The sequence below is a fragment of the Battus philenor genome, unplaced genomic scaffold, assembly GCF_028537555.1.
Source record: "Battus philenor isolate CCGP_79_NKW_IND1 unplaced genomic scaffold, ilBatPhil1.0.hap1 SCAF_23, whole genome shotgun sequence".
NCBI classification, from domain to species: domain Eukaryota; kingdom Metazoa; phylum Arthropoda; class Insecta; order Lepidoptera; family Papilionidae; genus Battus; species Battus philenor.
Window position 1 is genome coordinate 12,481,313 of NW_027181686.1, and position 23,228 is coordinate 12,504,540.

At 35.2% G+C, this 23,228-nt stretch overlaps 1 protein-coding gene across 1 annotated transcript in view; it reads right to left on the reverse strand.

Annotated features, from left to right (window-relative positions):
• LOC137924307 (fatty acid synthase-like) overlaps window positions 1-23,228 on the reverse strand; it is a 48,427-nt gene that overhangs the window by 17,182 nt on the left and 8,017 nt on the right. The window contains exons 4-24 of the mRNA XM_068767697.1: window positions 21,626-21,746; window positions 20,175-20,378; window positions 18,835-18,951; window positions 17,417-17,580; window positions 15,863-16,005; window positions 14,699-14,902; window positions 13,835-14,024; window positions 12,188-12,347; window positions 11,303-11,472; window positions 10,140-10,291; window positions 9,359-9,542; window positions 9,039-9,187; window positions 8,145-8,326; window positions 7,085-7,204; window positions 6,139-6,248; window positions 5,347-5,537; window positions 4,138-4,307; window positions 3,122-3,385; window positions 2,928-3,048; window positions 2,555-2,845; window positions 1,034-1,477 (exon numbers count right to left, since the gene is read on the reverse strand). Coding sequence (XP_068623798.1) covers window positions 1,034-1,477; window positions 2,555-2,845; window positions 2,928-3,048; window positions 3,122-3,385; window positions 4,138-4,307; window positions 5,347-5,537; window positions 6,139-6,248; window positions 7,085-7,204; window positions 8,145-8,326; window positions 9,039-9,187; window positions 9,359-9,542; window positions 10,140-10,291; window positions 11,303-11,472; window positions 12,188-12,347; window positions 13,835-14,024; window positions 14,699-14,902; window positions 15,863-16,005; window positions 17,417-17,580; window positions 18,835-18,951; window positions 20,175-20,378; window positions 21,626-21,746 — 3,851 coding nt within the window. The remainder of the gene's footprint in view (window positions 1-1,033; window positions 1,478-2,554; window positions 2,846-2,927; window positions 3,049-3,121; window positions 3,386-4,137; window positions 4,308-5,346; window positions 5,538-6,138; window positions 6,249-7,084; window positions 7,205-8,144; window positions 8,327-9,038; window positions 9,188-9,358; window positions 9,543-10,139; window positions 10,292-11,302; window positions 11,473-12,187; window positions 12,348-13,834; window positions 14,025-14,698; window positions 14,903-15,862; window positions 16,006-17,416; window positions 17,581-18,834; window positions 18,952-20,174; window positions 20,379-21,625; window positions 21,747-23,228) is intronic.

The window sequence follows — 23,228 nt, forward strand, 5'->3', positions numbered from 1 at the left end:
CATGACCTTGTTGAGGTCGCCGTAAAATATTAGACGAAGGCTGCTTTTTTAAGGCCTCCGTTTTTGAGAACCTCTTGTTATTCCTCAGTGTTGAGTGGGGACAATTTTAACAAAAAAATATTTCTTTCATCATATTATTGGTGTTCTTATCTTTAATGACATTTATTCATCAATGTTTTATTCTTCACAAATACTTTCATTCATCACTTCACTTTCATCACCTTTCCACAAGAATACTACAACTTTACATGATGTTATGTTTTGCTTTATTTTTATTTCTTTGGTTATTTTATTCTTGCATTAACATTACTTTATGATTAAATTCAACAGATTTAGGTTTTTATTTTGACTCGTCTTATACACTTTTTTTGCCTACTTGTTCCTTTTAATTGTCTTCTCTATGTCCCTTCTGTGGTACTTTAGGAAGATCTTTTGACTCTTTTCGTTGTTTATAATTGCTTGATGCAACGTTCCGTGAACCACTTTAAACCAATATAACTAATCTATGATGGGTGCATAAGCTCAGCAGTGGACGTCTCATTCCTAAAACGACGATGAAGAGGTGCTGGTTCAAATATGTTTTGATCATCCGGTAGTACTTAAACTCCTTGAAGCGGAAGCTGTTAATGATCTACTCAAGCTGAACCTTAACTGCGATCAAATTCAGTGATATCAAAGAGTTGAATTTGAATTTGAATTTTATGAGAGGTTTATTAATCTAACAGAAGTATAATTTTCTGGACATGATAACTTTATTATGGATCACAATAATAAGGTCACAGTTATTCAATAACCTATGGAAGGATCTATGATAGATTTCATCGTGAGATCGAATTAATAGTTAAAAGACCCGTAGAACAACAAAAGTAATAGATAGAGCCTTAAGATTCTGGAGTTGGGATCTAAGACCGACATATATATGACATCGTTAAGGGTGTCGTAAAATGCTTAATTGAGGTCACTTCCAATTGGTCTTATTTGAAATTGTGATAATTATGAATAAATATGATAGTAAACATATGTAATAACTTACGTCTTGGTAGACATTTATAGCTAGATCTTTGTCTAATTGTTCCTCATAAAATTCTAAGTCAGGGTTGAATGCTGGAGCAGAAGGGTCTGTTATTAGCAGTCCATGCACTATTTCTCCTCCAGGCTCTCTCCTGAGGCAGTTCACCAAACCCAAGAGTCCGTTTATTGACTCATCTTGACTGTAGAGTACGAGTTTTTGGCCAGCTTTCAGTTCCTCCTTGACTTTGTCTATCCAAGAGAACGTTTGATCATTCGATACTATTCTAACAAACTTGGCTGGTTTTGCTCCAATTCGTTTTCTGAACATAACGATGTATTCTAGACCCGTATCGTGTATGGTGATTATGTCGTATTTATCGGAATGGATCTTTGGATCAGGACGTTCTTTTTCACGGCTCATAATGAAGCATTTATCACGAAGAGTTGCTACTCCTTGTTGCAGGACCTATTAATTAAGAAAAAAGAAGTTTTTTATTTATTTACAATTTATTGTACACAAAAAGTCTTTAAAAACATCAAAAAGGAAATGTAACAAAATAACAGATACTAAAAGGAATAATTTTTATACAGGTACAAGAGGTGGTCTTATCGCTTGAGGCGATCTCTACCAGACAACCTTTCGATGGAGATGAGAGACATTCAGTTCCCCTTAGGAGAGGGGTGTTTATGACCTGTATAATACTATCATACTTACTTAAATATATGATATATACAAATATACATACATGTATATATTTTACATGGAAAAGGTATTACGTTAATACGAATAAATAGCATATGGTGCACAATATCTTATTTTAGAGGTCAAGGTGGTATTCTTTCACCATCTTTGTAAAAGCTGATAACAATTTAGAGCATCTTGTTGCTTTTAGTAATCCATTCCATAATCTAACAGTCACAATAGTGAAAGATTTATCCATAAATATAGTAGAATGAGCAGGCATAGTCAATTTCAAGTTCTCAGATGATCTAACCAACTTATCATGTGAGTCACGTTAGAAAAGAAATCTAGATTTAAGGTGAGGGAGTAAGCGGGATAAACAAAATACTACAGAAAAGGATGCAGGCATTTCAGCGAAGTCGAATCGGCAACCACTCGAGATTATTATGAAATTCAGAAACGTATTTGCGCAGACCAAATATGAACCTTGTACTAAAATTCAGAAGGCACTTGAGATTTTTCATTTTTAGCTTAGCTTAAAATGAATGAAACAAGATATAAGAGTATTAACTATGCGAAACCTTTCTACAGCCCTGATTTTCAGGAAAGTATCCAAGTATTTGTATTTTAGTATTTATACGACCAGATTTTATTGCTTGCAACCATGAAAAGGAAATAAATTACTTAAAAATAGAAAAATCAAAAGTTAGTTATAAATAAATAAAACAAAAATGTGTGAACGACTTTTGCCAATTTACAGAGGTTGAAATATTAGCAACATCGTAATATTAATTAAGTTAGTAAAATATACGCATTAATAGTGAAAATTATGTAAGGAAATAAAAATAGTAACAAACTCACATCAGGCCTTTCTAGCAGATTTGCTCCAATGAATATGACAGCATTTGTTTCTCCGGAAATTTTTCTGTTTTCAACTGTAATATTGTTCGGCATTTCTATGGTTTCTTCTGATATAATCAAGAGATCTGGTTGCACGAGAGGCAGATCTCCAAGAATATCTCCGACTATTTCCATAACTGGTTTAAATTCGTTCTCTTTATATACCTCGTCGGCAACTTCAATAGCTTTCACTTTGTATGTTTGTATATTTTCAAGAATAGTTTGAATATTTGAACGGAGCACATCTTCTACCTGTAATTATATTGCTATTATTACCGCTATCTGAATCATTTTCTATTTGTTATCTTGTATTATTATTTATCACCTATCTTACCTTCATCTTGTACTTTCCAAAGTTTGGAACGAACTCGTATTTCTCGAGTACTGGTACACCTAACGGTGCTTTTCTAGAGATCGGAGTCGCGTGAAGTCCTCGGATCTCAACACCGCCAGCTCTGTAATTGTATAAAGTTAATTAATCTGTATTAAAAATCGATTTTATTTTTGGAAATTTTTATCGATTTTTACCTGATAACATCAACGTGAGGATACACTCGAATTTCGAATGACTGACGGTTAGAGTCGGCGTTCATTTTGGATATGGCGTCATAGTGCATTTTTGTATCGATGCAGAGCTTCTCGATCCTCGTTGGAACGAATAGACCTCGTGTATCTTGTCCCACAATTTTTATTTGCAGCATACAGTCCATGAAAGTGACCCAGTTATTGACCCATGCGATACGGCCTCTTGTTCCTTCTACGTTGCACCCGATGATGCCACGGAAAAGTCCGCTGTAAAGATCACACATTATTTTATTGATATTTAAATTTGTATGTTTGAATATTATACGAATTAATTATACGAAAACACTATTACTAGCGGATCATACATCACGTCATGTATGTCCGATTCTGGAAATAGGACCCCCCCGTAGATTTAATATAGGTCTGGTTGGAAGCGACATTAATCTAGCGTCATCTATCAACTTTAGCAAGATCATGCCATCCTCTAGGTGGACATCTTACGCCGTGTCCTTCATTACTGACGAACGATAAGGATTAATTAATAGCCTTTCCGCATTTGGTGGGATTTTAAGTGATTTACTAAAGTAATGGTTATCTTCATCATCATTTTAGCCACAGGACGTATTTTACTACCTTCACGTTCCAGTATTGGACAAAAGTTTAAAATTGGAAGCGGCTTGCATCAAGCGTTTATCGACAATCTTAACAAGGTGGTTTCGTCTGTCCATCTTGTTGCCTGTACTATGCTACGCTGGTCCGTGGTCTTCATCAGAATCAAAAGGTCCAGCTGCTATGTATTTTGCGTTATGTGGCTCGCCTACTGCTACTTCAACTTGTTAATCCACTGAGCTAAGTCGGATACTTTTGTTCGTCACCGGATTTTTATATTTCTGATTCGACATTTTAGACTATAGTCAATACAGCATTGTTAAAAGACTCTAGAGTGACTATGAGTTTAACAATGCTGATGAATATGTGGTAGATGAATGAAATTGGTGTAAAAGTTGAAGAAATATCACCTGTATTGGTAGCCTCGAAGACGCAATTCCTTGTAAAAGTCTTTGGTTAGTATATGTTTGATGTTGGGTCCACTCGCCTCCGGCATTGCCTTGAGGGCACGGTATTCCTGTCCCACATTCTTCTTGGCATATATCCGACCCGTCACAATGGAAGCTCCACTTTCGACGATCTAAGTTAAAAAACAAAGTTATCGTAAATATTTTAATGAAAATTCCTTTTATAAGTAATTCGTTTGATCACTCCCAAGTTCGTTATAGGCTTTTGTTTTCGGGTTTCGTGTCGTGAAGTTCTCTAGTTACTCGATTGTTTTAAGCTTTTCGGAATGTGTTCGGTAAAACACGGAGTTTTGATGTGAAATTATTGACTTCATTCTTTTCATATTTCATTCTTTTTTATAACGATAATGGTTTATTTTTTTATTTCTAGATGTTTGTAATTTCTGAGATATATTAATTATGGAAATATGCTAAGAGATCAAAAACATCTTGTAGCTCTAGTAGTGGAATTTTAACTGATTTGGAACCTAAGTATAAGTATGGCATTCAAAAGTCAACGCTTTGTTTTACCTGAATACTTAAATTTAATTCCGAATTCGATTTTTTTTATTTTATATGGCCTTGTTATTAGGAGCCTTTTATTCCACCTATCCTATTTGAGATAGAGATTTTATTTAGCAATATTTTTAATATTTTTTTAATTTTTTTTTCGTTCTCCTGTTTCATCATTCACAATTTCTATTGCTACATCCTCCTTTATCAGCACATTTTCTTTTATTCTTCTCCTTTCATTTACAGTCATTTCACATGTTGCCGCATTTTCTTCGCTACACTCTTTGATATCACTATTGCTTACAGTTTGTTCGTATATTTATTTAATATAAAGTGAGCCGTAGACATTTTTCATATTAAAAATTATTATTCACACCCGTATTTATGAGTCTTTAAATAAAATAGCTATAGGAAAAAGGTGACAATTAAGAAAAACTTGATCATTGGAACAGGGGAAGCAATGAACACCGGCAAAGATCGGTGACGAATCTTTTTAGAAGATGGACGCTCTCTGTAAAGCATAGGACTGTCTTCAAGATCATCACGATGACTTGTTCTGCGCTGCCCTATCTAGCATCTTCCCGCGACCTATGTCGTTAGTCCACCTAATGGGGCACCTGCGACATTTTTATTTTTAACTTAGCAATGTTTAATACTGACCTCAAAGTTACCGCTTCCTTTCTGGATCATTATGATGAACTCCAAATTGCCCTCTTTAGGAATGTTAGTCGCTCTTTGGAAACGAACGTTTTCGAATACAACCGATATCTCCATGAACAGCTCTCCCATCATCATGCCGAGTGTTTCCCAAACCATCACGAGGTATCCAGTGGCAGGGTAGAGGTTGCGACCTTAAACAATGATTTGGGTTACCTATCTAATAGATTCAGGCTTAGAAAAGGACTATTATATAGCTACTTCCGCTATGCAGCAATAGTCGTGCAATGAACTGCACCGCCCGCCAGCCCGCTGATACTACCCCGTCAACTCTATTCCGAAGCTTTAAAAGTCCCCGGGCTAACAGCATCAACATCTACAGAAACCTTTGGATCTTTGAATTTCGTGTTGTCATTATATTCAAGGCCTACCTTGGAATCCCATAAACTGTCCAGAATTATGAAAAGAAGATTCCAATAAATTTCTTACTGAAGTAAAGATTTAGTTTGGTGACTACAAAAATCTTTTTAAGAAAAGGACCAATATATAGCTACTTCCGCTATGCAGCAGTAGTCGTGCAATGAATCGCACCGCCCACCAGCCCGCTGATAAATGCGCATGCGGTAAACAATGCGAAACACAACTACCACCGTTAAATCACTCAACACGTGTTTCACTCCTCCACGAGGCATCCTCAGGAGTAATGTTACACCGATTAGTGCCAAACACAGAGTCTTTTTGGTCTAAATGTTTAATAAAGGAACGATAGAAATTAAAAAATTCATATGAAATTACCATCAATGACGTGACCGGCCATGAACTCACTATCTTCATCCGCTATAGACATTCGTACAGTTCGTTCACCTGATTTCATTTTCTCTTGAGCCTTGAACGATGTCACATACCTGTTTGGGACAATTTTTTTATGATTAATAGTGTATTTATGGTATTAACATATATACATTAAGAGATGGGCACGAAAGTGGAAGAGGAAAGAGTCGTCTTCCTGATGGGTGACCACAAATATCGATCAGGGTTCCTGAGGTTCTTAAAAAAAGTGGTGCAGCAGATCATTGCTTGGACCCGCATTGTAACGTCTCTTCCCAAAAAAAGGAAGGGGAACAAGTATTTTAAAAATAAATTGGACAGGTGTTTTTCTTCATGTAAATTACTCACAAGGATGTTTTGTTAAAACCCAATTGAAATCAGATCTTGGTACAGTCATGTAAAGAAAGTTATTTTTTCCACGAAATTATGAACTGTACTATATTACCAAAAAAAAGATATGATTGTGAATTGGAACAGAAGGAGCTGGTTGAAAGTGACGTCACCGCCTCCCTAAAGGCAGAGAAAGAACGCCGCTGCACATTCCTATAGCAGGAAAGTTGTCAAAGGAGGTTACATATAAAAATGAAGATTAGATTTAAAAATATCCAGTCGATTATATAAGAGGAATGAGGATATTTAAATTGTACAGGATATCGAAGAATGTGGTGAAAGAAGAGAAGCGATGCGACGATCAAAGAAAGGAAGAGATCAAATGATGAAAGAGGATGTAGTTATAGAAATTGTGAAGGATGAGAGAGGAGAACGCAATGAAATGGTAACAATGAAAAAAATATTGCTAAATATAGTCAATGTCGCAAATATGATAGCGGGAGAATAAAAAAAATTAGTTGCAACTTCCAGTTAGAAAAATAGGCTTGCAATTTTTGAAGGTTGTAAATAGAGCAATATTTACCAATCTTCACTGTGCTCCCACTCGACCAAATGTCCCAACATTGGGGTCCCTTGCGACACTGGGAACGGTACAGTCGGGTAGATATTTGCTAGCTGTGGATTGATTCCAGTTTCATATAACCTGAAAATAAATTTCTATATCAATACAAGTTTTTAATAACTATACCTAACATTATCTGCTTTAAATCAACTTGGTAGCTTGTGGTTTAAGTAAAAGGGTGCTGAAGGAACGTGTATATTTATGACGTAAAAATTCTAAAGATATGTAACTTTCACTAACCCACATTTGATTATACAGGGTGATTTTTAAAAACTTGAAATAGGTGAATGTACGTATATGCTCACTTGCTATCAACTATTATATCGTAGTATATAGGGTGTGGTACATATCCAAAATCTAATAATAATCTATAAAAATAAATAAAATTGGAGTGTATGTCTGTAATACTAAAATATACGCTTTGAATACATACATACGAATATATATACGGTATATATATATAAAAATTTCACTTTATAAATTTTGTTGCGTGTCTGTTCGTCTATTCTCGTCTAAATAGCAGGACAGATTTTCACAGGACTTATACTGGAAGGTAGCTTATGTAATATAGAGTAACTTAGGATATTATTTTCTTAAAATCAAAAACTTAAAAAAGACTAAATATTTCTTTTGTTTAATTTTACATGAACGAAAGCGCGGGAAAAGCTAGTACAGTAATAAAAAACGTTTCCAAATTTCGGAATACTATATATAAAATAGTATTGTTTACTGTCTATCTCAGCAGAAATTGAACTGCTAGTAGTTGTATGCTTGTCTCGTCCAGTCCAGGGCTACAACATTATATATGCAATAGGAAACAGGAGTTTTTTAAAGTTTTGCTGACAAATGAGCCTTACATTTACTCCTGTAGAGTTCCTTTAAAGCAATAATTCTGTCCACATGAGAAGACAGTCTCCTAACAAGGAAGACTGGGTTGATAACAAATGAAGAAGAGACCAGAGAGGAATATCAGAAGACTACATATGAAATTTTTATAGACGAGATTGTACACAATACTCACTTTCCTAATGCTGTTAATAGAACTTGCACGTTATCTTCATTCCTCTGAGTAAGAGGAATATTAATGACGTCCTTCTTCAGCGAGCGGCGCAGAATCGCCTGCAGCAGTCCGTGGGGGGCTATTTCGATAGTGATCGCATTTGGCTGTATGAGTTTTGCAGTTTCTTCAAATAACACCGGGCTCTGTTAATTTAAAATTGCCTAATGTATTTCTTAAATGTACTGAGCACTTTGCTTAATTAATTAATTTATTTATTCGTACTCCGTAGTTTCGTTCGGCAACAACAGATGGCGCTTGTAAGATATCATGGCAAAAATGGAATATTCTGGATCAGCTCAGTGGTCGTGTTGCCGGAACTTTCTGGGTCAGATCGAGCTGTGATGCCAGATTATTTAGGGTCAGGAGTAGTCGAGAGCTTAAAAAATCACTGTTTTGTTTCATCATCTTTTATGGACACGTAAGGCGCAGGCTATATCGTTTGCCTACTGCCATTTCCACTTACATCATTTGGATTATGTCAATGGAACTTGATTCGATGTTGGATGGAAATCCTGGATACAATAGCACTATAGCTCGTTAATAAAAACAATTGAAGCTAACTATCATAACTTCTTTTCAGCCAATAGGCTTCCTGCCCTGTGGACCAGTCCTGCACTGTCCGCATACAGTGACTCCCTGTGATCCTTACAACGTCGTTGGTCCACCCTGATTCTCCCGGTTCGTGGTTGCCACTCGAGATGATGACCCTCGGTTGCAAGTGTAATGCATATTTATATTAACAAACGGTGGACACTTTTCCATCAAGAAGTAAGAAGCTTCATCAGAAGGTTTTGGTCTCAGAAACCATCTACGTGCCATGTCGCCTACAACTACTTTAATAACCAGTCAACTTACCAATAAATTGTTGGTATGATATTCTGCAGACGATAGTGCAGCCTTCGTATCACCCCACAGAGCCTGGGGTACGGACGTGGATACCCAACGTTTGGATCTAGGCTTTGGATCTTTGATCACCTCCCGCAGGTACTTCAATAATTTAGGTCCTGTTAAATAATTCAAATATTAAAATGTATATTGTGTAGACACTATTAATTTTGTTATGTTCATCAAGCTTGATGGTCAAGAAAAATTGGAGGGTTTAGGACAAAAAAAGAAAGAAAGAAAAGTAAACAATCTGACTAACGTCAGGGTTAAGCAAATAATGATTTTCTTACCAGCATCAGAGATATATCTTGAATGGTACGCGATATTAGAGCAAGGCACTTCCTTCGCAAATATTCCCTGTTCTACAAGTTTAGCTACAAACGACTTCATGATATCAGCTGGTCCTGAAATTGTACAGGAATCGGGTCCGTTGTGGCAGGCGACTTCGATCTCCGGCGGGCATATTGTCTTTATCTGTTAACAGAATAATGTTATTAGCTTCACATTGCACACTCCGTTCATTCATCGCTTCACTTATTCCTCAAATATTACAGATCTAGTTTATATCATATTTCTTTACCTTAATTTATATTTACTATGTGCTATTTTGCATTCTTAATTAATATTATAATTTATTACGTATTATCACAATTTATGACAGTTACCAGTTTTTATTTTATTTACCTAACATTGTTTTGGGTTTACTTTATCCTAGTTCTTCTAGTTTTATTCTTGCTTTTTATTTGGTTGCTTAACCAAACTGTACCAGTTTTATTTTTTATTGCATCCTCCTCTATCTACCTGACGCATGTGAAAAACGCTGGCCTGTCATTGTCATCTTTCGTGAGACGATGCTGTCCTCGCTTATCTTTTTACCCAACTGTCCTCCGAATACAGGACAGTCGACTATCAGATGCATCATGGTCTGGTCTAAACTAGATTCATAGAAGCACGAGAAACTCTCCTAGAGGTTAAACCGGTGAAGGTACTCGGAGAATTCCCCGTGCTCCGTGAAGAGCTGGTCTAAGCATGTCTTCAGCTTGATGCTGTAAAATTAATATTTTAGTGTACCTGATTGTACCCCAATCCCACTGCAGCCATGGAGCCCTTGATGAAAGGTGTCTCAATGGAAGCCAGGCCACGGCTGTACGAGGATAGTATCATTTCTTCAGCTGTGAAGCATCCATCCGCGTATGCACATCCCAATTCTCCTACGCTATGATCTAAAACATTATTTATTATTAACATGGCATATCAAAATCCAAATCAAAATATTCTTTATTCGAACAAGCATTTTTCAATGGTCACTCAACATAAAATCTCGACATTGTTGTCCCTACAGGAAACTACCGCCGGCTCGGAAGGCAGAGCCGGCAAGAAATTCAACAGTTGCTCTTTACAAACATATTTTTATAGATGCGCGACAATAATTAGCTTCCCGAGTGAGCAACAACAACATTTAATTCTACGCAATAACATTAGTACAGTTTTTTTTAATATCGGTGGGATTTTTTTTGCATATGCGTATACCTTGAGCTATCAATTATTTATTTGATTTTTGGACACAATAACTAGGAGCATACAGCCAATTTTATTCTTTGTATTAACACTGTGTCTATCACCGTTTTTTTTTAAATAATCCTGGAAGTTTTTAAAGACAAACTAATCATTATAGATATAATTTACAAATATAGCACTTCAAATATGGTCTTCGCGTATGTGCGTATTTATTTTTAAAATGATACTTTATCCCTTTATTTTGGTTTCAGCGGGAGAGGGAGGGATCTTGCTGATGTTCAATATACCCTGCCTCTGGGGATATATTCTTTTTGTGAAAATAATTTTTACAGTCGTTACCTTGCCTTTATGATTCATTACAGATACTGTTCCACACGGAACATTGTATTTGGAAGATTTATTTCATTTAGATATGTATATATGATCCTCTAAAATAGGATTTTGGATAACATTTGTTATTTATTCGTATTTATATAATATCTTTACGAAGCTATATATACATATATATATATATATATATATATATATATATATTTATATACACCCTAAACTGCCCTCTCCTTCATGTCTCTCATCTCCATCCAAAGGTTGTCTGGTAGAGATCATCTTGAACGATAAGACCACCTCTTGTACCTTTATATAAATTGTTTCTTTCTTTTAGTAATAATCTGGTTTACAATAAAGATCTACCAGCCTATATCTATAATATGACATACCTATGATGTGGTCAGGTTCAATTCCAACAGCTTTCAAGATGTCGGTAAGGCCAATTTGGACCGCAGCAATTCCGATGAAGGAGTTAAGTATGTTGTCGTATATCTTCGGATCGGGTTCCGTGATGATTTTTGTTAAATTGATCCCCTTCGGTTCTAAAGCCTTGTGGCATCTAAAACAAATTAGATATGTAAAAAATCTGGAGTTTCATTTGAAAGATTTATTGATTTCTAAATTGATCTTAAATTTGTGTGGTAAGTTATATTGAACTTAGTTCTAGATTTTTCCATGTCTTTAAGTTTGACTGTGAATACTCGCTGTTACGTATATATTTCTAGTAAGATATGTCCTTTTACTAAACTATGATTTACATTAAACAAATATACATTATACTATGTTTTCAATCAATTACTTCTAGAATGAATTATAGATATATATCCGTTGATGATTCGGATCGCACATTGAATGATTCTAAATTTAAATTTGTTGCTATGTTTTCTTTATGTTATAACATTATTGTTAGAAATGTAGTTTATGTCTTTAAGAGCAAAATGGTCTTCTATTTCGTGGGGTACGTAAAAAATTAAAATATTTAAGAAGGATTTATTATTATGTTTGCAAATACATATATGAAGTCAGTTACAGTTTTAATTTTATCGCTATTTTTATCACAATCTTCATCGTATTTATATCCAACATTATCATACTCATCATCATTATTAATTACAACTTCATCAACGTCTGCATTATCATCATTATTAATTACAACTTCATCAACGTCTGCATTATCATCATTATTAATTACAACTTCATCAACGTCTGCATTATCATCATTATTCCTATCATCGATATCCTCTGATTAGTTTATAGTTCAAGAAACAACATACCTCTCGATAGCAGCTGCGAAAATTGGTATCCTCATGAGTTGAGTCGCCATACCAGCCCACTGCGAACCCATTCCTGAATACACGAACCACACAGGACGACGGACTCCAGAAAAGTACTCCATACTCCTGGCTAACCTTACACTCTTCGTCGGGGTTGAACCTGTAAGTTGAAGTTATTTTAGTTTTGTAGCGGTTGTCATATACGATGTAACAACGACAAGATAAATAAAACAAACGATATGACTTAAGTTGAATTTAACTCAGGATATAAAAGGTGGTTTAATCACTTAATCATGACCTGAAATTTGTTGAACAAGCTAAAACGTTGTCTCGGAAAAAATATATAGTTTTAACATGAACCAAGAAGAAAACAGACCACGCGTTGTGCCTTTGTATACAAGAGCAGATTAAGATAAAAAGGAAAAGAAACTGATTAAATGTTTCTAATGGCAAATAAATAAACAAGAGTTGATGTCACAAACAATGTCGTCCTATAAAGTGCCCATAGATATCCAATGCAAGGTATAGGCCTCCTTGCGAAGTTGTAGGAGTGGTTGTAGTACTGTAGCTTCTTGTTAATGTTGACCACACCTCCGCTCGCAGTTATAATGAGCGCGGAGACTCTCAACAGCGCGATGTAAACTTTTGTTGCGTCTACCCTGGCGCCATCTATCATCTATTCGTTTCATTACGACGCCGCCGCGATGCGATCGACTCCGCGGACACGTGGGTAAGAGCTTGTTGCTAGGCAACGCGTTTTTCGAGGCGCGGTCCAAAGGCGGAGCGGTTAGCGAGTGGCGCGCGATATGCACGCCACAAAGTTATCTATGGGGGTGGGGTGGGGGGGATAAACCTTAATCGCCACACTTGGCAGACGAGATCGCAATTGTTGTATTGGATTATGGTACGCAGAAGACGCTGCCCATCCTCTTTAAACATGCTTATGTGCAGTGGCAATCCTATATAATCAATGCACTTTGGTAAATTATCAAATGTATTAACTATTATGTGATCTGAAACGAGAAGATCCATAGAAGAAGAAACAAATCACTGATGTAATTGGAACAATTGCTTGTCTAAAGTGGCAGTGGGGGGCGGGAGGGGGGGGGGGATGGCATCTCTCGTGCAACAGATGGCCGTTCCAGCCGAAAGGCTTTCGAGTGACGACCATTAGCCAGTAAACGTGGCGTGGATAGGCCCTCTTCGCTAGGTATATCGATGACATAGTGAAGGTCTCAGGAAGCTAGCTGGATGCGGAAAGCGCAGGACCGGTTTTCTGGACTATCTTTGGGGGAGGAAAAGAAGAAAATGAAGTTTGAATTATTCACAAGAGTGTATCCAGGAATCGAACTTGTAATAGTATTATAAGTGTCATTCCGCTATCATGCTCATGTCTGATATCAAGAACACACACGTCGTCATTACATTTATTTAGACATATGATAGAAATTAAAAATGTTCAATACGTATAAATATTTATAAACAATTAAATAACTTTACAAGTTCATCACCATTAAAGCCTTAAGAGCATAGGCCTTTCTATCCTTGTATAACTGTCTTGGACAGACAACCTTCACCTTTTCAATATGGTGTTCCATATACATGTCCGCTATTTTATTGAAAAAGATAAATAAATCGAGAAATTACCCAGCAATGTATATCCACGTACAACGTGTCCCGTGATGTCGTCGTTATGTATTGAATGTATTAATCGGATTAGTTCTACATCCACTGTCTTGGACTCCAAATCGTTTAGGATTCTTGATACGGCTGATTCGGTTCTTCCTGACACGCACACCAATCTAGGCAGGTCATCAGATGGCATTCCATTGTTTACCTGAAATTAATTTTATATATTAAGAAATACAATACAATAATAATAGTCAACATTTTAAAATGGATTTGTTTATTGTGGGCCACCTCTCAGATCTTAAGTTAAACTTAAAGTTGATTTACAATAGTGAACATATTTATTTTTGTGAAATTTTAATTTAATTTAAAATTAGTTTTTCTTCCGATAACACGTCACTGTATATTATTCTAGTGCGAAATAACTTGAAACAAATGAAATTAAATAAATAAATAATTCAATGATTTTATTTACAAGTATCTATGTAGAAAAAAAAGCTATTTTTAATACGTAAGATATATATATACTAGCTGATCCCGCAAAAGTTGTTTTGCAAAAAAAAATAAAGTTTTTAATTAACAAATGTAAGATAAGGGTTGATCGTAGAGGGGTGAGAATTTGGGGTTGTATGTGTTTTTGTATGCTGTATCATAATAAAATAAAAACAAAAAATTTCGTTAAAAAAAAATTAAGTGTGAACATCCCTTATCACTTAGGGGTGTAGAAAATAGATAGTAGCCGATTCTCAGACCTACTGAATACGCATATTAAATTTGGTAAAAATCAGTCAAATCGTTTCAGAGGAGTTCAAGTTCGAACACCGTGACACGAGAATTTTATATATTAGATAAATAATGACTTGAACAATTGTAGTTACTGACCTTGTCTCTAGCGAAGTTTTTCAAGAGGACGTGAGCGTTTGCGCCTCCAAAGCCAAAGCTGTTGACACCGGACATGCCGCGGTTCCAGGGCTGCTTCTCCGTGATCACCTTCAAGCGACCCTCAGCCAGGGCTTCCACACCTTCTCGTGGAACTATGTAGTTCAAATTGGGTGGAATGTAGCCAGTTGTGTATGCAATGCAGAGCTATAAACGAAAATTGTAGTTAAATTTATATGTTAGTACACGTTCACGTGTCAACAAAAAGGCAGTTTTGATGTCTCAAACGTAGTGTTAAATTTTTTTTCTTTGGAAAATCTTTCTAGAGATATACCTCAAAATTTACTAAATTTTACAGATACAGATAGACGGACATACACATACATTTATATATAGATGGTCACATATGTACAAAAAGCATTTACAATTCACACGACCCTAACACAATAGCAGCGACCACATCACTGATGGTATCTGAATTCAAATAGGTGTCCAAATTTGAATTAGAACACGAAAGAATGATTTAAAAAAATTGGGTTCGTAGTGGCTTGCAATACAGAGTGTGCTATTAGCAATGAAGTGCGGTGTAGAATATCCATTCACCAGATGATCAAATAACCCTTTCAAAGTCTTCGAAATACGTTGATAGCCTCTGGTATTCGATCTTGTTGGAAATCTTTATTGGTAGCTTTTCTTTTATCGTTTACAGCCAAAGTTTTTTGACCTCTGTCTCGCCTGATATTAATCGATGACGAGGTCTATGATGCTTAATGCTTGTATAGAAACCTATCCACTCTTGTCTTGAACACTCCTAAGTTAAAGTTGAAAACAATGACATTGGTAGGTTGTTTCACTTCTTATCTGTTCGCACTATAAAAGTGTAAGCAAAACTCTTAGTGATGGTGGAAGGAATTTCAACCGTGTACGGATGTCGTGAATCTATGCGTGTTGTTCGATGAAAGAAAGTAGATGGAAGTATTTTTTGATTAGTACCAGTAACTTATTGTCTTTGGAAAGCTCTTTAATAATTGCAGAAGTGTTTCTGTATGCTTGTCTAAAAGAAACCTCTCTAGTTTTAAAGACTCAATTTATATTTGGTTATAGTCTATATTAAGTAAAGGACTTAACTCAACTTAAGTGATGAATTTTACAGGCATCCAAACTTACTTTAGCAATAGAGCAAAGACCCGAGGCAGGCTCACTGTGCCCTAAGTTAGATTTGATTGAACCTATCATAAGTGGTTCTGATCGTCCTGTACAGAACACTTCGTCGATAGCTCTAAGCTCTTCTGGATCTCCAACTTTGGTACCTGTCAAGTTAAAGTTTATATTAAGTTATCAACTACACATGTATGACGTCCGCCAACGTGGCGTATGGTTGCCTTGATTGATAGTAAAACAATGTAGATCACTTCCAAACATATGAAGTACGATGGTTGAATTGATAAAAACGAAACCTAAGAAAACATTTAAGATTTTAATTGACATTTCAATAATAATGGAAGTTCTTTTTATTAGAATAAACATACTTTTTTATTTTTGATTTGTAATAGAATTAGACTTATATTAAAATTACCTATTTACGATTGTAAATATAAATGCTAATAAATATTTATGTATGATTTTGATTATATGATTGAATTGTTTATTGTAAAGATATGGCTTAAAAATTTATTTACATGTAAACGCATATTTACATTTTCAAATTAAATATTTTTGTTTTTAGTCGATATAAGAATTTTAATAGTTATGCCTATATCATTGTATTTTATAAACACGCCTATTTTGTATCGATTATCTTTGTTTTATAGACGGCTAAAGATATATAATCACAGTGTGGTATTATGGTATGCAGAGGACCCTGCCCCCTTTGGAAATTTGTTTACAAATTGTGAATTATTTAATATTGTATCTCGGGCATCGAATCTGCTACCTACGTTCGCAATTGTCAGCCCTAGCGCTGGGCTATCATTGCTTAATTGTATATTAATATTAATAATCTTAATAATAATAATAATAATAATTAAATATTAATAATGTTTGACTATAAATCATTATGTGTTCTCAGTGAGATAGTTATAAGGTAACAACTGTAACTAATTTTATATTTCTAAGCTTCAATGTTTGTACTTTCTTACTGCCTTTTGTTACTGTCTATCTCCTATAAAGTAAATAAATAAATAAAACAATTCAGATAATTTTCAAATGCTATCTAAAGAGATATAATGTCACATATAGAAACACTTTTCAAATAAAATCATTTTATTCACCGTATAAAGATTTGTTCACATGTGTTTTATATTTGTAAAGTTTCATCATACTGGGCGTGCATACGTGAAGTAGTATTTGAAAATTAACATTTATTATTTTTTTAACACGTTCACTGCGGGCCCAATTTTGAGAACTTTCAGCTGGTGCGGCTGAGGTCGAATCAACCTCAAGCTGAATTTCGTAGTAGTGCGGTTGAGGCCTTTTCTGCCTCATGTTCATCAATATTTTTTTACAAAATTGAGTCAATGCTTCGCAGACATAAAGAAAGCTATATTTGTCTTTGTCATACCTCATACGGTTGAGTGTAAACAGCCGCCGCACTAGAGAGAAAACACGAGTTTTACGCGCCGCAACAGTGCAAAGTTTACCATGAGGCTGAATCGACCTCAAGCCGCAGTGAACGTGTTAATATAGTACAAACTTTTTTTTGTTTAATTTTTTTTTACTCACCAGTGCCATGTGCCTCAACAAACTCTAAGGTGGAGGGAGGAATGGAGCATTCCTCATAAAACTCGTTGAGCAGCAACTTCTGGATCTGACCAGCTGGGTATGTTATACCCTGTTCCTTGTAGCCGTCGCAATTGGTTTTAGCGTGGAGAACTTGAGCGTATACTCTGTGAAAGAAGAAGATGATTTTTGTGTTTATTTTTTTTTAATTTTGCCTCTTTTCACCGAGTTTGATATAGGAAATCGAAAATTGCTTAATATAAACCTTAGAAACCTCCATTCACGCTTCGCTTCCCCCATAATTTCTGTTAAAGGTATCTTTAATCGGATATACCGTAATCGCTTTATCTTAACCAAAAAGCCTTCCCGTAACGAATCTATACTCAATTACTTTTTTATTTATATCAATGTTACAAACAAAACATAACTTTGATCTAAACAATGCAATCACAAACACTAAGTTTTTCCGAGTATCATAGTTTCGTCGGATATTCTCGTTGTTGTTAATTAATAAAGTAATATTATACAGGATGTTTAGTTATAAGTGCATAAGCTTTGAAGAGTGGAACCTATAGGTTTTTTGCCGTCGTTGTTTCAGTTCATAGATGCCTGTAGGCTTCGCCAAAGGTATATATATATATACTATATACTACTTATCGGTATATATATATATTACAGTATATATCTATCGATATATACTGTAATTGTAGCGCTGGGCAGGTGGAAACATGTTTCTGAGCAGTTGCAATCCTATTTATATATATATGTATCCTGGGAATCAATCTCGCGACCTATGCTTGTAACATTCTTTATTTCACTAAATTTAGAGGCTTCCAGGACTAGTGTTTCATTGGCTGAACGTAAGGTGTCCTTGGACGGAACGTCTTAGGCTATATTTTCCAAAGATACTATTCTAGGGTTTTCCTACGTGCTTGATATTTTGTTACAACCTTACTGGCGCTGAACGCAGACCGATGTAAAATGTTCTAATGGAAATTTAATATGAATGCATGTGTCCAGTTGTAAACGTCATGCGGGTAAAATTATGATGATAAATAGTATAAGAATAGGTAGAGAACAATTTAAGATATATTTAATGAAATCAGGCGTTACTTTGCGGAAGTCCATCCTAAGTAAGAAAAGGACCAATATTTAGCCACTTCCGCACATGCAGTGGTAGTCGTGCAATAAAGTGCACCGCCCGCCAGCCCGCTGATAAATGCGTATGCGGCAAACAATGCAAATTACACAACTGCCACCGTCAAATCACTCAACACGTGTTTCACCCCTACAAGGGGGCATCTTCAGGAGTTATGTTACACCGATTAGTGCCAACACAGAGTCATCTCTGGCTAAATATTGGTCCTTTTCTTAATTTAAGATATATTATGGTTTTTATAATACTTTGTTTTATATCGAACCTTCTGGAATCTTTTGCTTTTTGCAGGAAGCAAACCACAATGGCCTCGGAGCGGGCGTATCCATTCGCGCTGTTGTCGAAACTCTTACACTTGCCGTCCAATGACAATACTCCCAACCTAGAAAAGTACAACACAGTTTAGTGACGTCATTCAGAGATTATTTTTTTAAAAATTTATATGTTGTATCTACTCTTTATTAGATATTCAGAAATTAGAATCTAGATTATAAGGTAGTAATTTAAGTTTAAATTCATTTGCTACAAGAAAATATATTAACAGTTTGTCTCAATTAAGAGGAAGTTACTTTGTTATTGTATTATTTTTTAGTTTATTCCCTACCATACTAGACGTAATATACTAACACAAACGGTTATATCTGTTTTAGTGTTCACACTATATTTGTATCGTTAAGGATCTTGATTGACATTCACGTGATGGTGAAGTCCTCGTTGATAAGGTTCCTTAGAGTCCTGATGGTGTCACGTTGTAACGAAATAAGGCAGTGGAAAGTAGAGCCGGATGTAAGGGTGTAAAATGGCACTATTGCCTCCATAATGGAAAATAATGAAATCCGCCACAGATTATTACAATACTGCTTAAAGTAATAATAATAAAATTAAATTATGTGAACTAAATTAAAGCGATCTGTGTAAGAATTTTGAATGAAATACAATAGTATACAAGAGAATGTAAATGAAAGAAGATATATTAAATGAACTTGTGAAAGAGAAGGCTAATAAAACATGTACTAAAAAATCATTTGAAACTGTCAATGTCATAGATTTAAAATAGGGGAATGAGGGGGCCTCCAAAAACGAGGGATGGGGGCTATGACCATAGCCGTCTCTATTCCGGGCCTGTTGTAGGTGATCACGTCTCGGATCCATATGTCATCACCGGCAACACATTTTTTAAGATCTTCAGATATTGTAATAATATATTTTGGACGTGAAGTGATTTTAGAGCTTCTTACTCTTTCTATACAAATCTCAAATAGTTTTTATTGCATTATTGCAGTTTAATCAGTGAAAACGTAGTACAAAGATTTCTATATTAAACGGTTTTATTTAGTTCGACCCGTACGGAATTTGTTTATTTGGATCAAAATGGACGCCGTTCCAATATGGCGGACTAGGTACATATTTTTCCACAACCACCACAACATGGGTATCAAATGAAAGGGCTACACTAGTGAAACACGATGATTATGTCAAAATTTAAAATTCAACATGGAGGCCGTTCCAATATGGCGGACTAGGTATATATTTTTCCACAACCACCACAATATGGGTATCAAAAAATCGTTTAACTTAAAAGTTTTTTAAATGTATTTATTTTACCTTGAAAACTGCAAGGACACGTAAGGATGTAAACAGAGGTTAGAACCTCCAACTATAGCTGCATCGCAGTGTCCATCGCGGATGGCTCTGAAGGCATGTTCTAGAGCGTACAAGGAGCTGGAGCAGGCCGAGTCCACGGTGTACGAAGGACCGGTCGCTCCCAACCAATAGGAGATGCGGTTAGCCAACATAGCACGTGAACATCTGTAATTGAAGTAGATGTTAGAACTTCTACATCTTGATCTGGAACCTGGTAAAACAATCTCCACATAATTTTTCGAAAGTAAACAAAGTAAAACACGTAGAAATTTTTTAATCAAGATGATAAAAAAAAATTAAAAATCGTTATGTAAACGCATCTTTACAATCTTTACAACTGTTTATAAGTACAACTCATCTGACTCTTTATATTTGCTAATAAAAACGAAGTTGAAAGAGCGCTTTATTACTTTTTTATAAATTTTATTATTCACTTCCCATTCTATTTGTTAGTGAGATATTAACAATCAAACTACCCCCCTGTGGGCGTGGGCTTAAAGTTCAGAAACACTGGTCTAACGGTAACGAAAAAATTTAAATTTAAAACCCAAAATCTGCCATCGGACAGCTTGTGCTATATACTTATAATGCATATAAAATAACTACATATTAACCTAAAACATAAACGACATAATAAAAATAAAATATATACGTATGTTGAACGATAGGCAAATATATGTCCCTACATTTCATTCTAGTATACAAAAATAATAAGTGATTGTAATGTATTATAAAAAAGTCAATAAAAAGGGGCTTAGATGAAGGTTTTACAAAACAATCACTAATCATTGTTGTCAATCATTGAAGATTGAATAGTACACATAATTTAAATAATTAAGTTATATAAATAAAATATAAGCAAACAAAATGGAAAGACGAAACATCTTCAATTTATTCCAACGTCCATTATTTAAATTAGTTACCGTCCTCACCTGGCTTCCTTTTAAAACTTTAAACTTTGAAATCTTTACATTAAAATCAAAAATTATATTCGTTGACTTGTTTGTTTGGAGAGTAAGTTTGCATGCGTCTTATTACATTTTGACAAATGAAGAAAGATCTGACATAAGAAAGACCGTCGGGAACCAAGAACGAACTCTGCAAACGAACTAGTCGGGGCTGACGGCGCGACATCAAAAAGTTATGCGGGCTCTATTGTACGTTCCTCGTTTAATTGCATATTTCACTGCAGCTGGCAGTGGCGAGATGAGTACGGACTATAGATGTTCATCCTTTACACCTGGCGTCGTACCGAGAAATTACCTGCCAGCGGTATTTCAGTAGCGATCTTCGTCACCTGCTGCTGCGATAACAAGCGAAACGGCACATCACCGGGTGACGATGTGAATCAGTGTTCGTGGAGTTAGTTTAATATTCCAGCAGTGGATGATGATGATAGTATAGTAACTTACCCGGTGACACCAAATCCGTTGACCTGCATCTTCTCGTAGAACCATGTTTTCTCGGATTCAGAGAAACAGGCACCGATGAACACTCCTGTCTTTGTGTTGCGCAGTTCTTTGGGATTGAGTCCTGTGTGAAAGACGTTGAAGATAACAATTCTATGACTTATACATACACACACACATACACACATATATCTATATATATATATATATATATATATAAACATTAACATTTAGAGGGTTGAATGTGTAGGTCAATTGTCAGCAAAAATATATTAATTATAAAGTGCGAAATATATATTATTGTATGCCGGGAATCGAATCCGCGACATACAATCGCATATGTCAGTTCTGTTCTTTACCACCAGGTTCTGTTTATTTCGTAATATATTGATTCTTAGATTAGGAATACCGTACATTAATTGGCAGCATATATATATATATATATAAATACACACAGACATATGACCACAATCTTAAGAAAGTCGTCACCTAAAAATCGTACACATATATAGATAAGATTCTAATGTATACTTTAATTATTTATATTTCATATAATTGATTACTTTATTAATTTCAAACAATAATAAAGTACTTAATATAGAATATATATTGGGTTCACTTGTTTAATGAGCAAATTAAAATTCCACCGGCGCCCAGAAACGTTCCCTGTGACGAAATTTAGTTATAATTACTGTCAGTGTTAAACTTTTAATGGATTCTCTGATAGAAGGTCCTTTGTTTGGATCCTTCCGACCGGGTTCCATTCAAATCGTACATTGTTTGTAATGAATCCTTAATAAAATATGACTTGATGAGACTTGCCTCTCCATTCTTATACACTTTTGAGAGTGAGATAAAGTGAGTTTTGAAGGGAGCTTCATTGTGAGATGGAATCAAAAATGAGTGGATCCGTAGAAGAGTCAAGATCACATAGCTTGAAGAATTGCTCGTATGGAAATGGCGTTGGACAAGGTTCTTATTACGAGCAAAACGACATAGGATTGAAAGAAGAAACTAGATTCGGGCATCACAAAACCGCATGGCGATCTTTGGTAGTGGTGTTACAGAATTTTGCGTTTTACTTTTAAAAACTCACTTAGTCTTTATCATTATATTATCTGTAACATGTCCACTGCTACCTTTGTTCCTCTTCCTACAGGTTTTTAAGGTAATATATAAAGAACCTTTGCCCATTAGTGGAACTATTACTAAAATTAAGATCAACACGCATTTCAAATTTGTTGGACAATAATGAAGAGATGTTAATATGCACTACGGTACATTTTTTTCTTCTTCAAAAAATTTTCGTATTTTTAATGTAAATATGAAATAAATTTTATAATTAAATATATGATTAGTAGAGTTGTCTGAGAGTTCACTTTTAAAGAGTCATTTAAAAATTTATTAGAAATATAAGTAAAGTTGCATGTTTAATGGAATCAGGCGTTATTTTGCGGAAGTTCATCCTATGTAAGAAAAGAATCGATATTTAGCCACTTCCGCACATGCAGTGGTAGTCGTGCAACAAGACTCTTTGTTTGGCACTAATCGGTGTAACATAACTCCTGAAGATGCTCCGTGGAGGGGTGAAACACGTGTTGAGTGA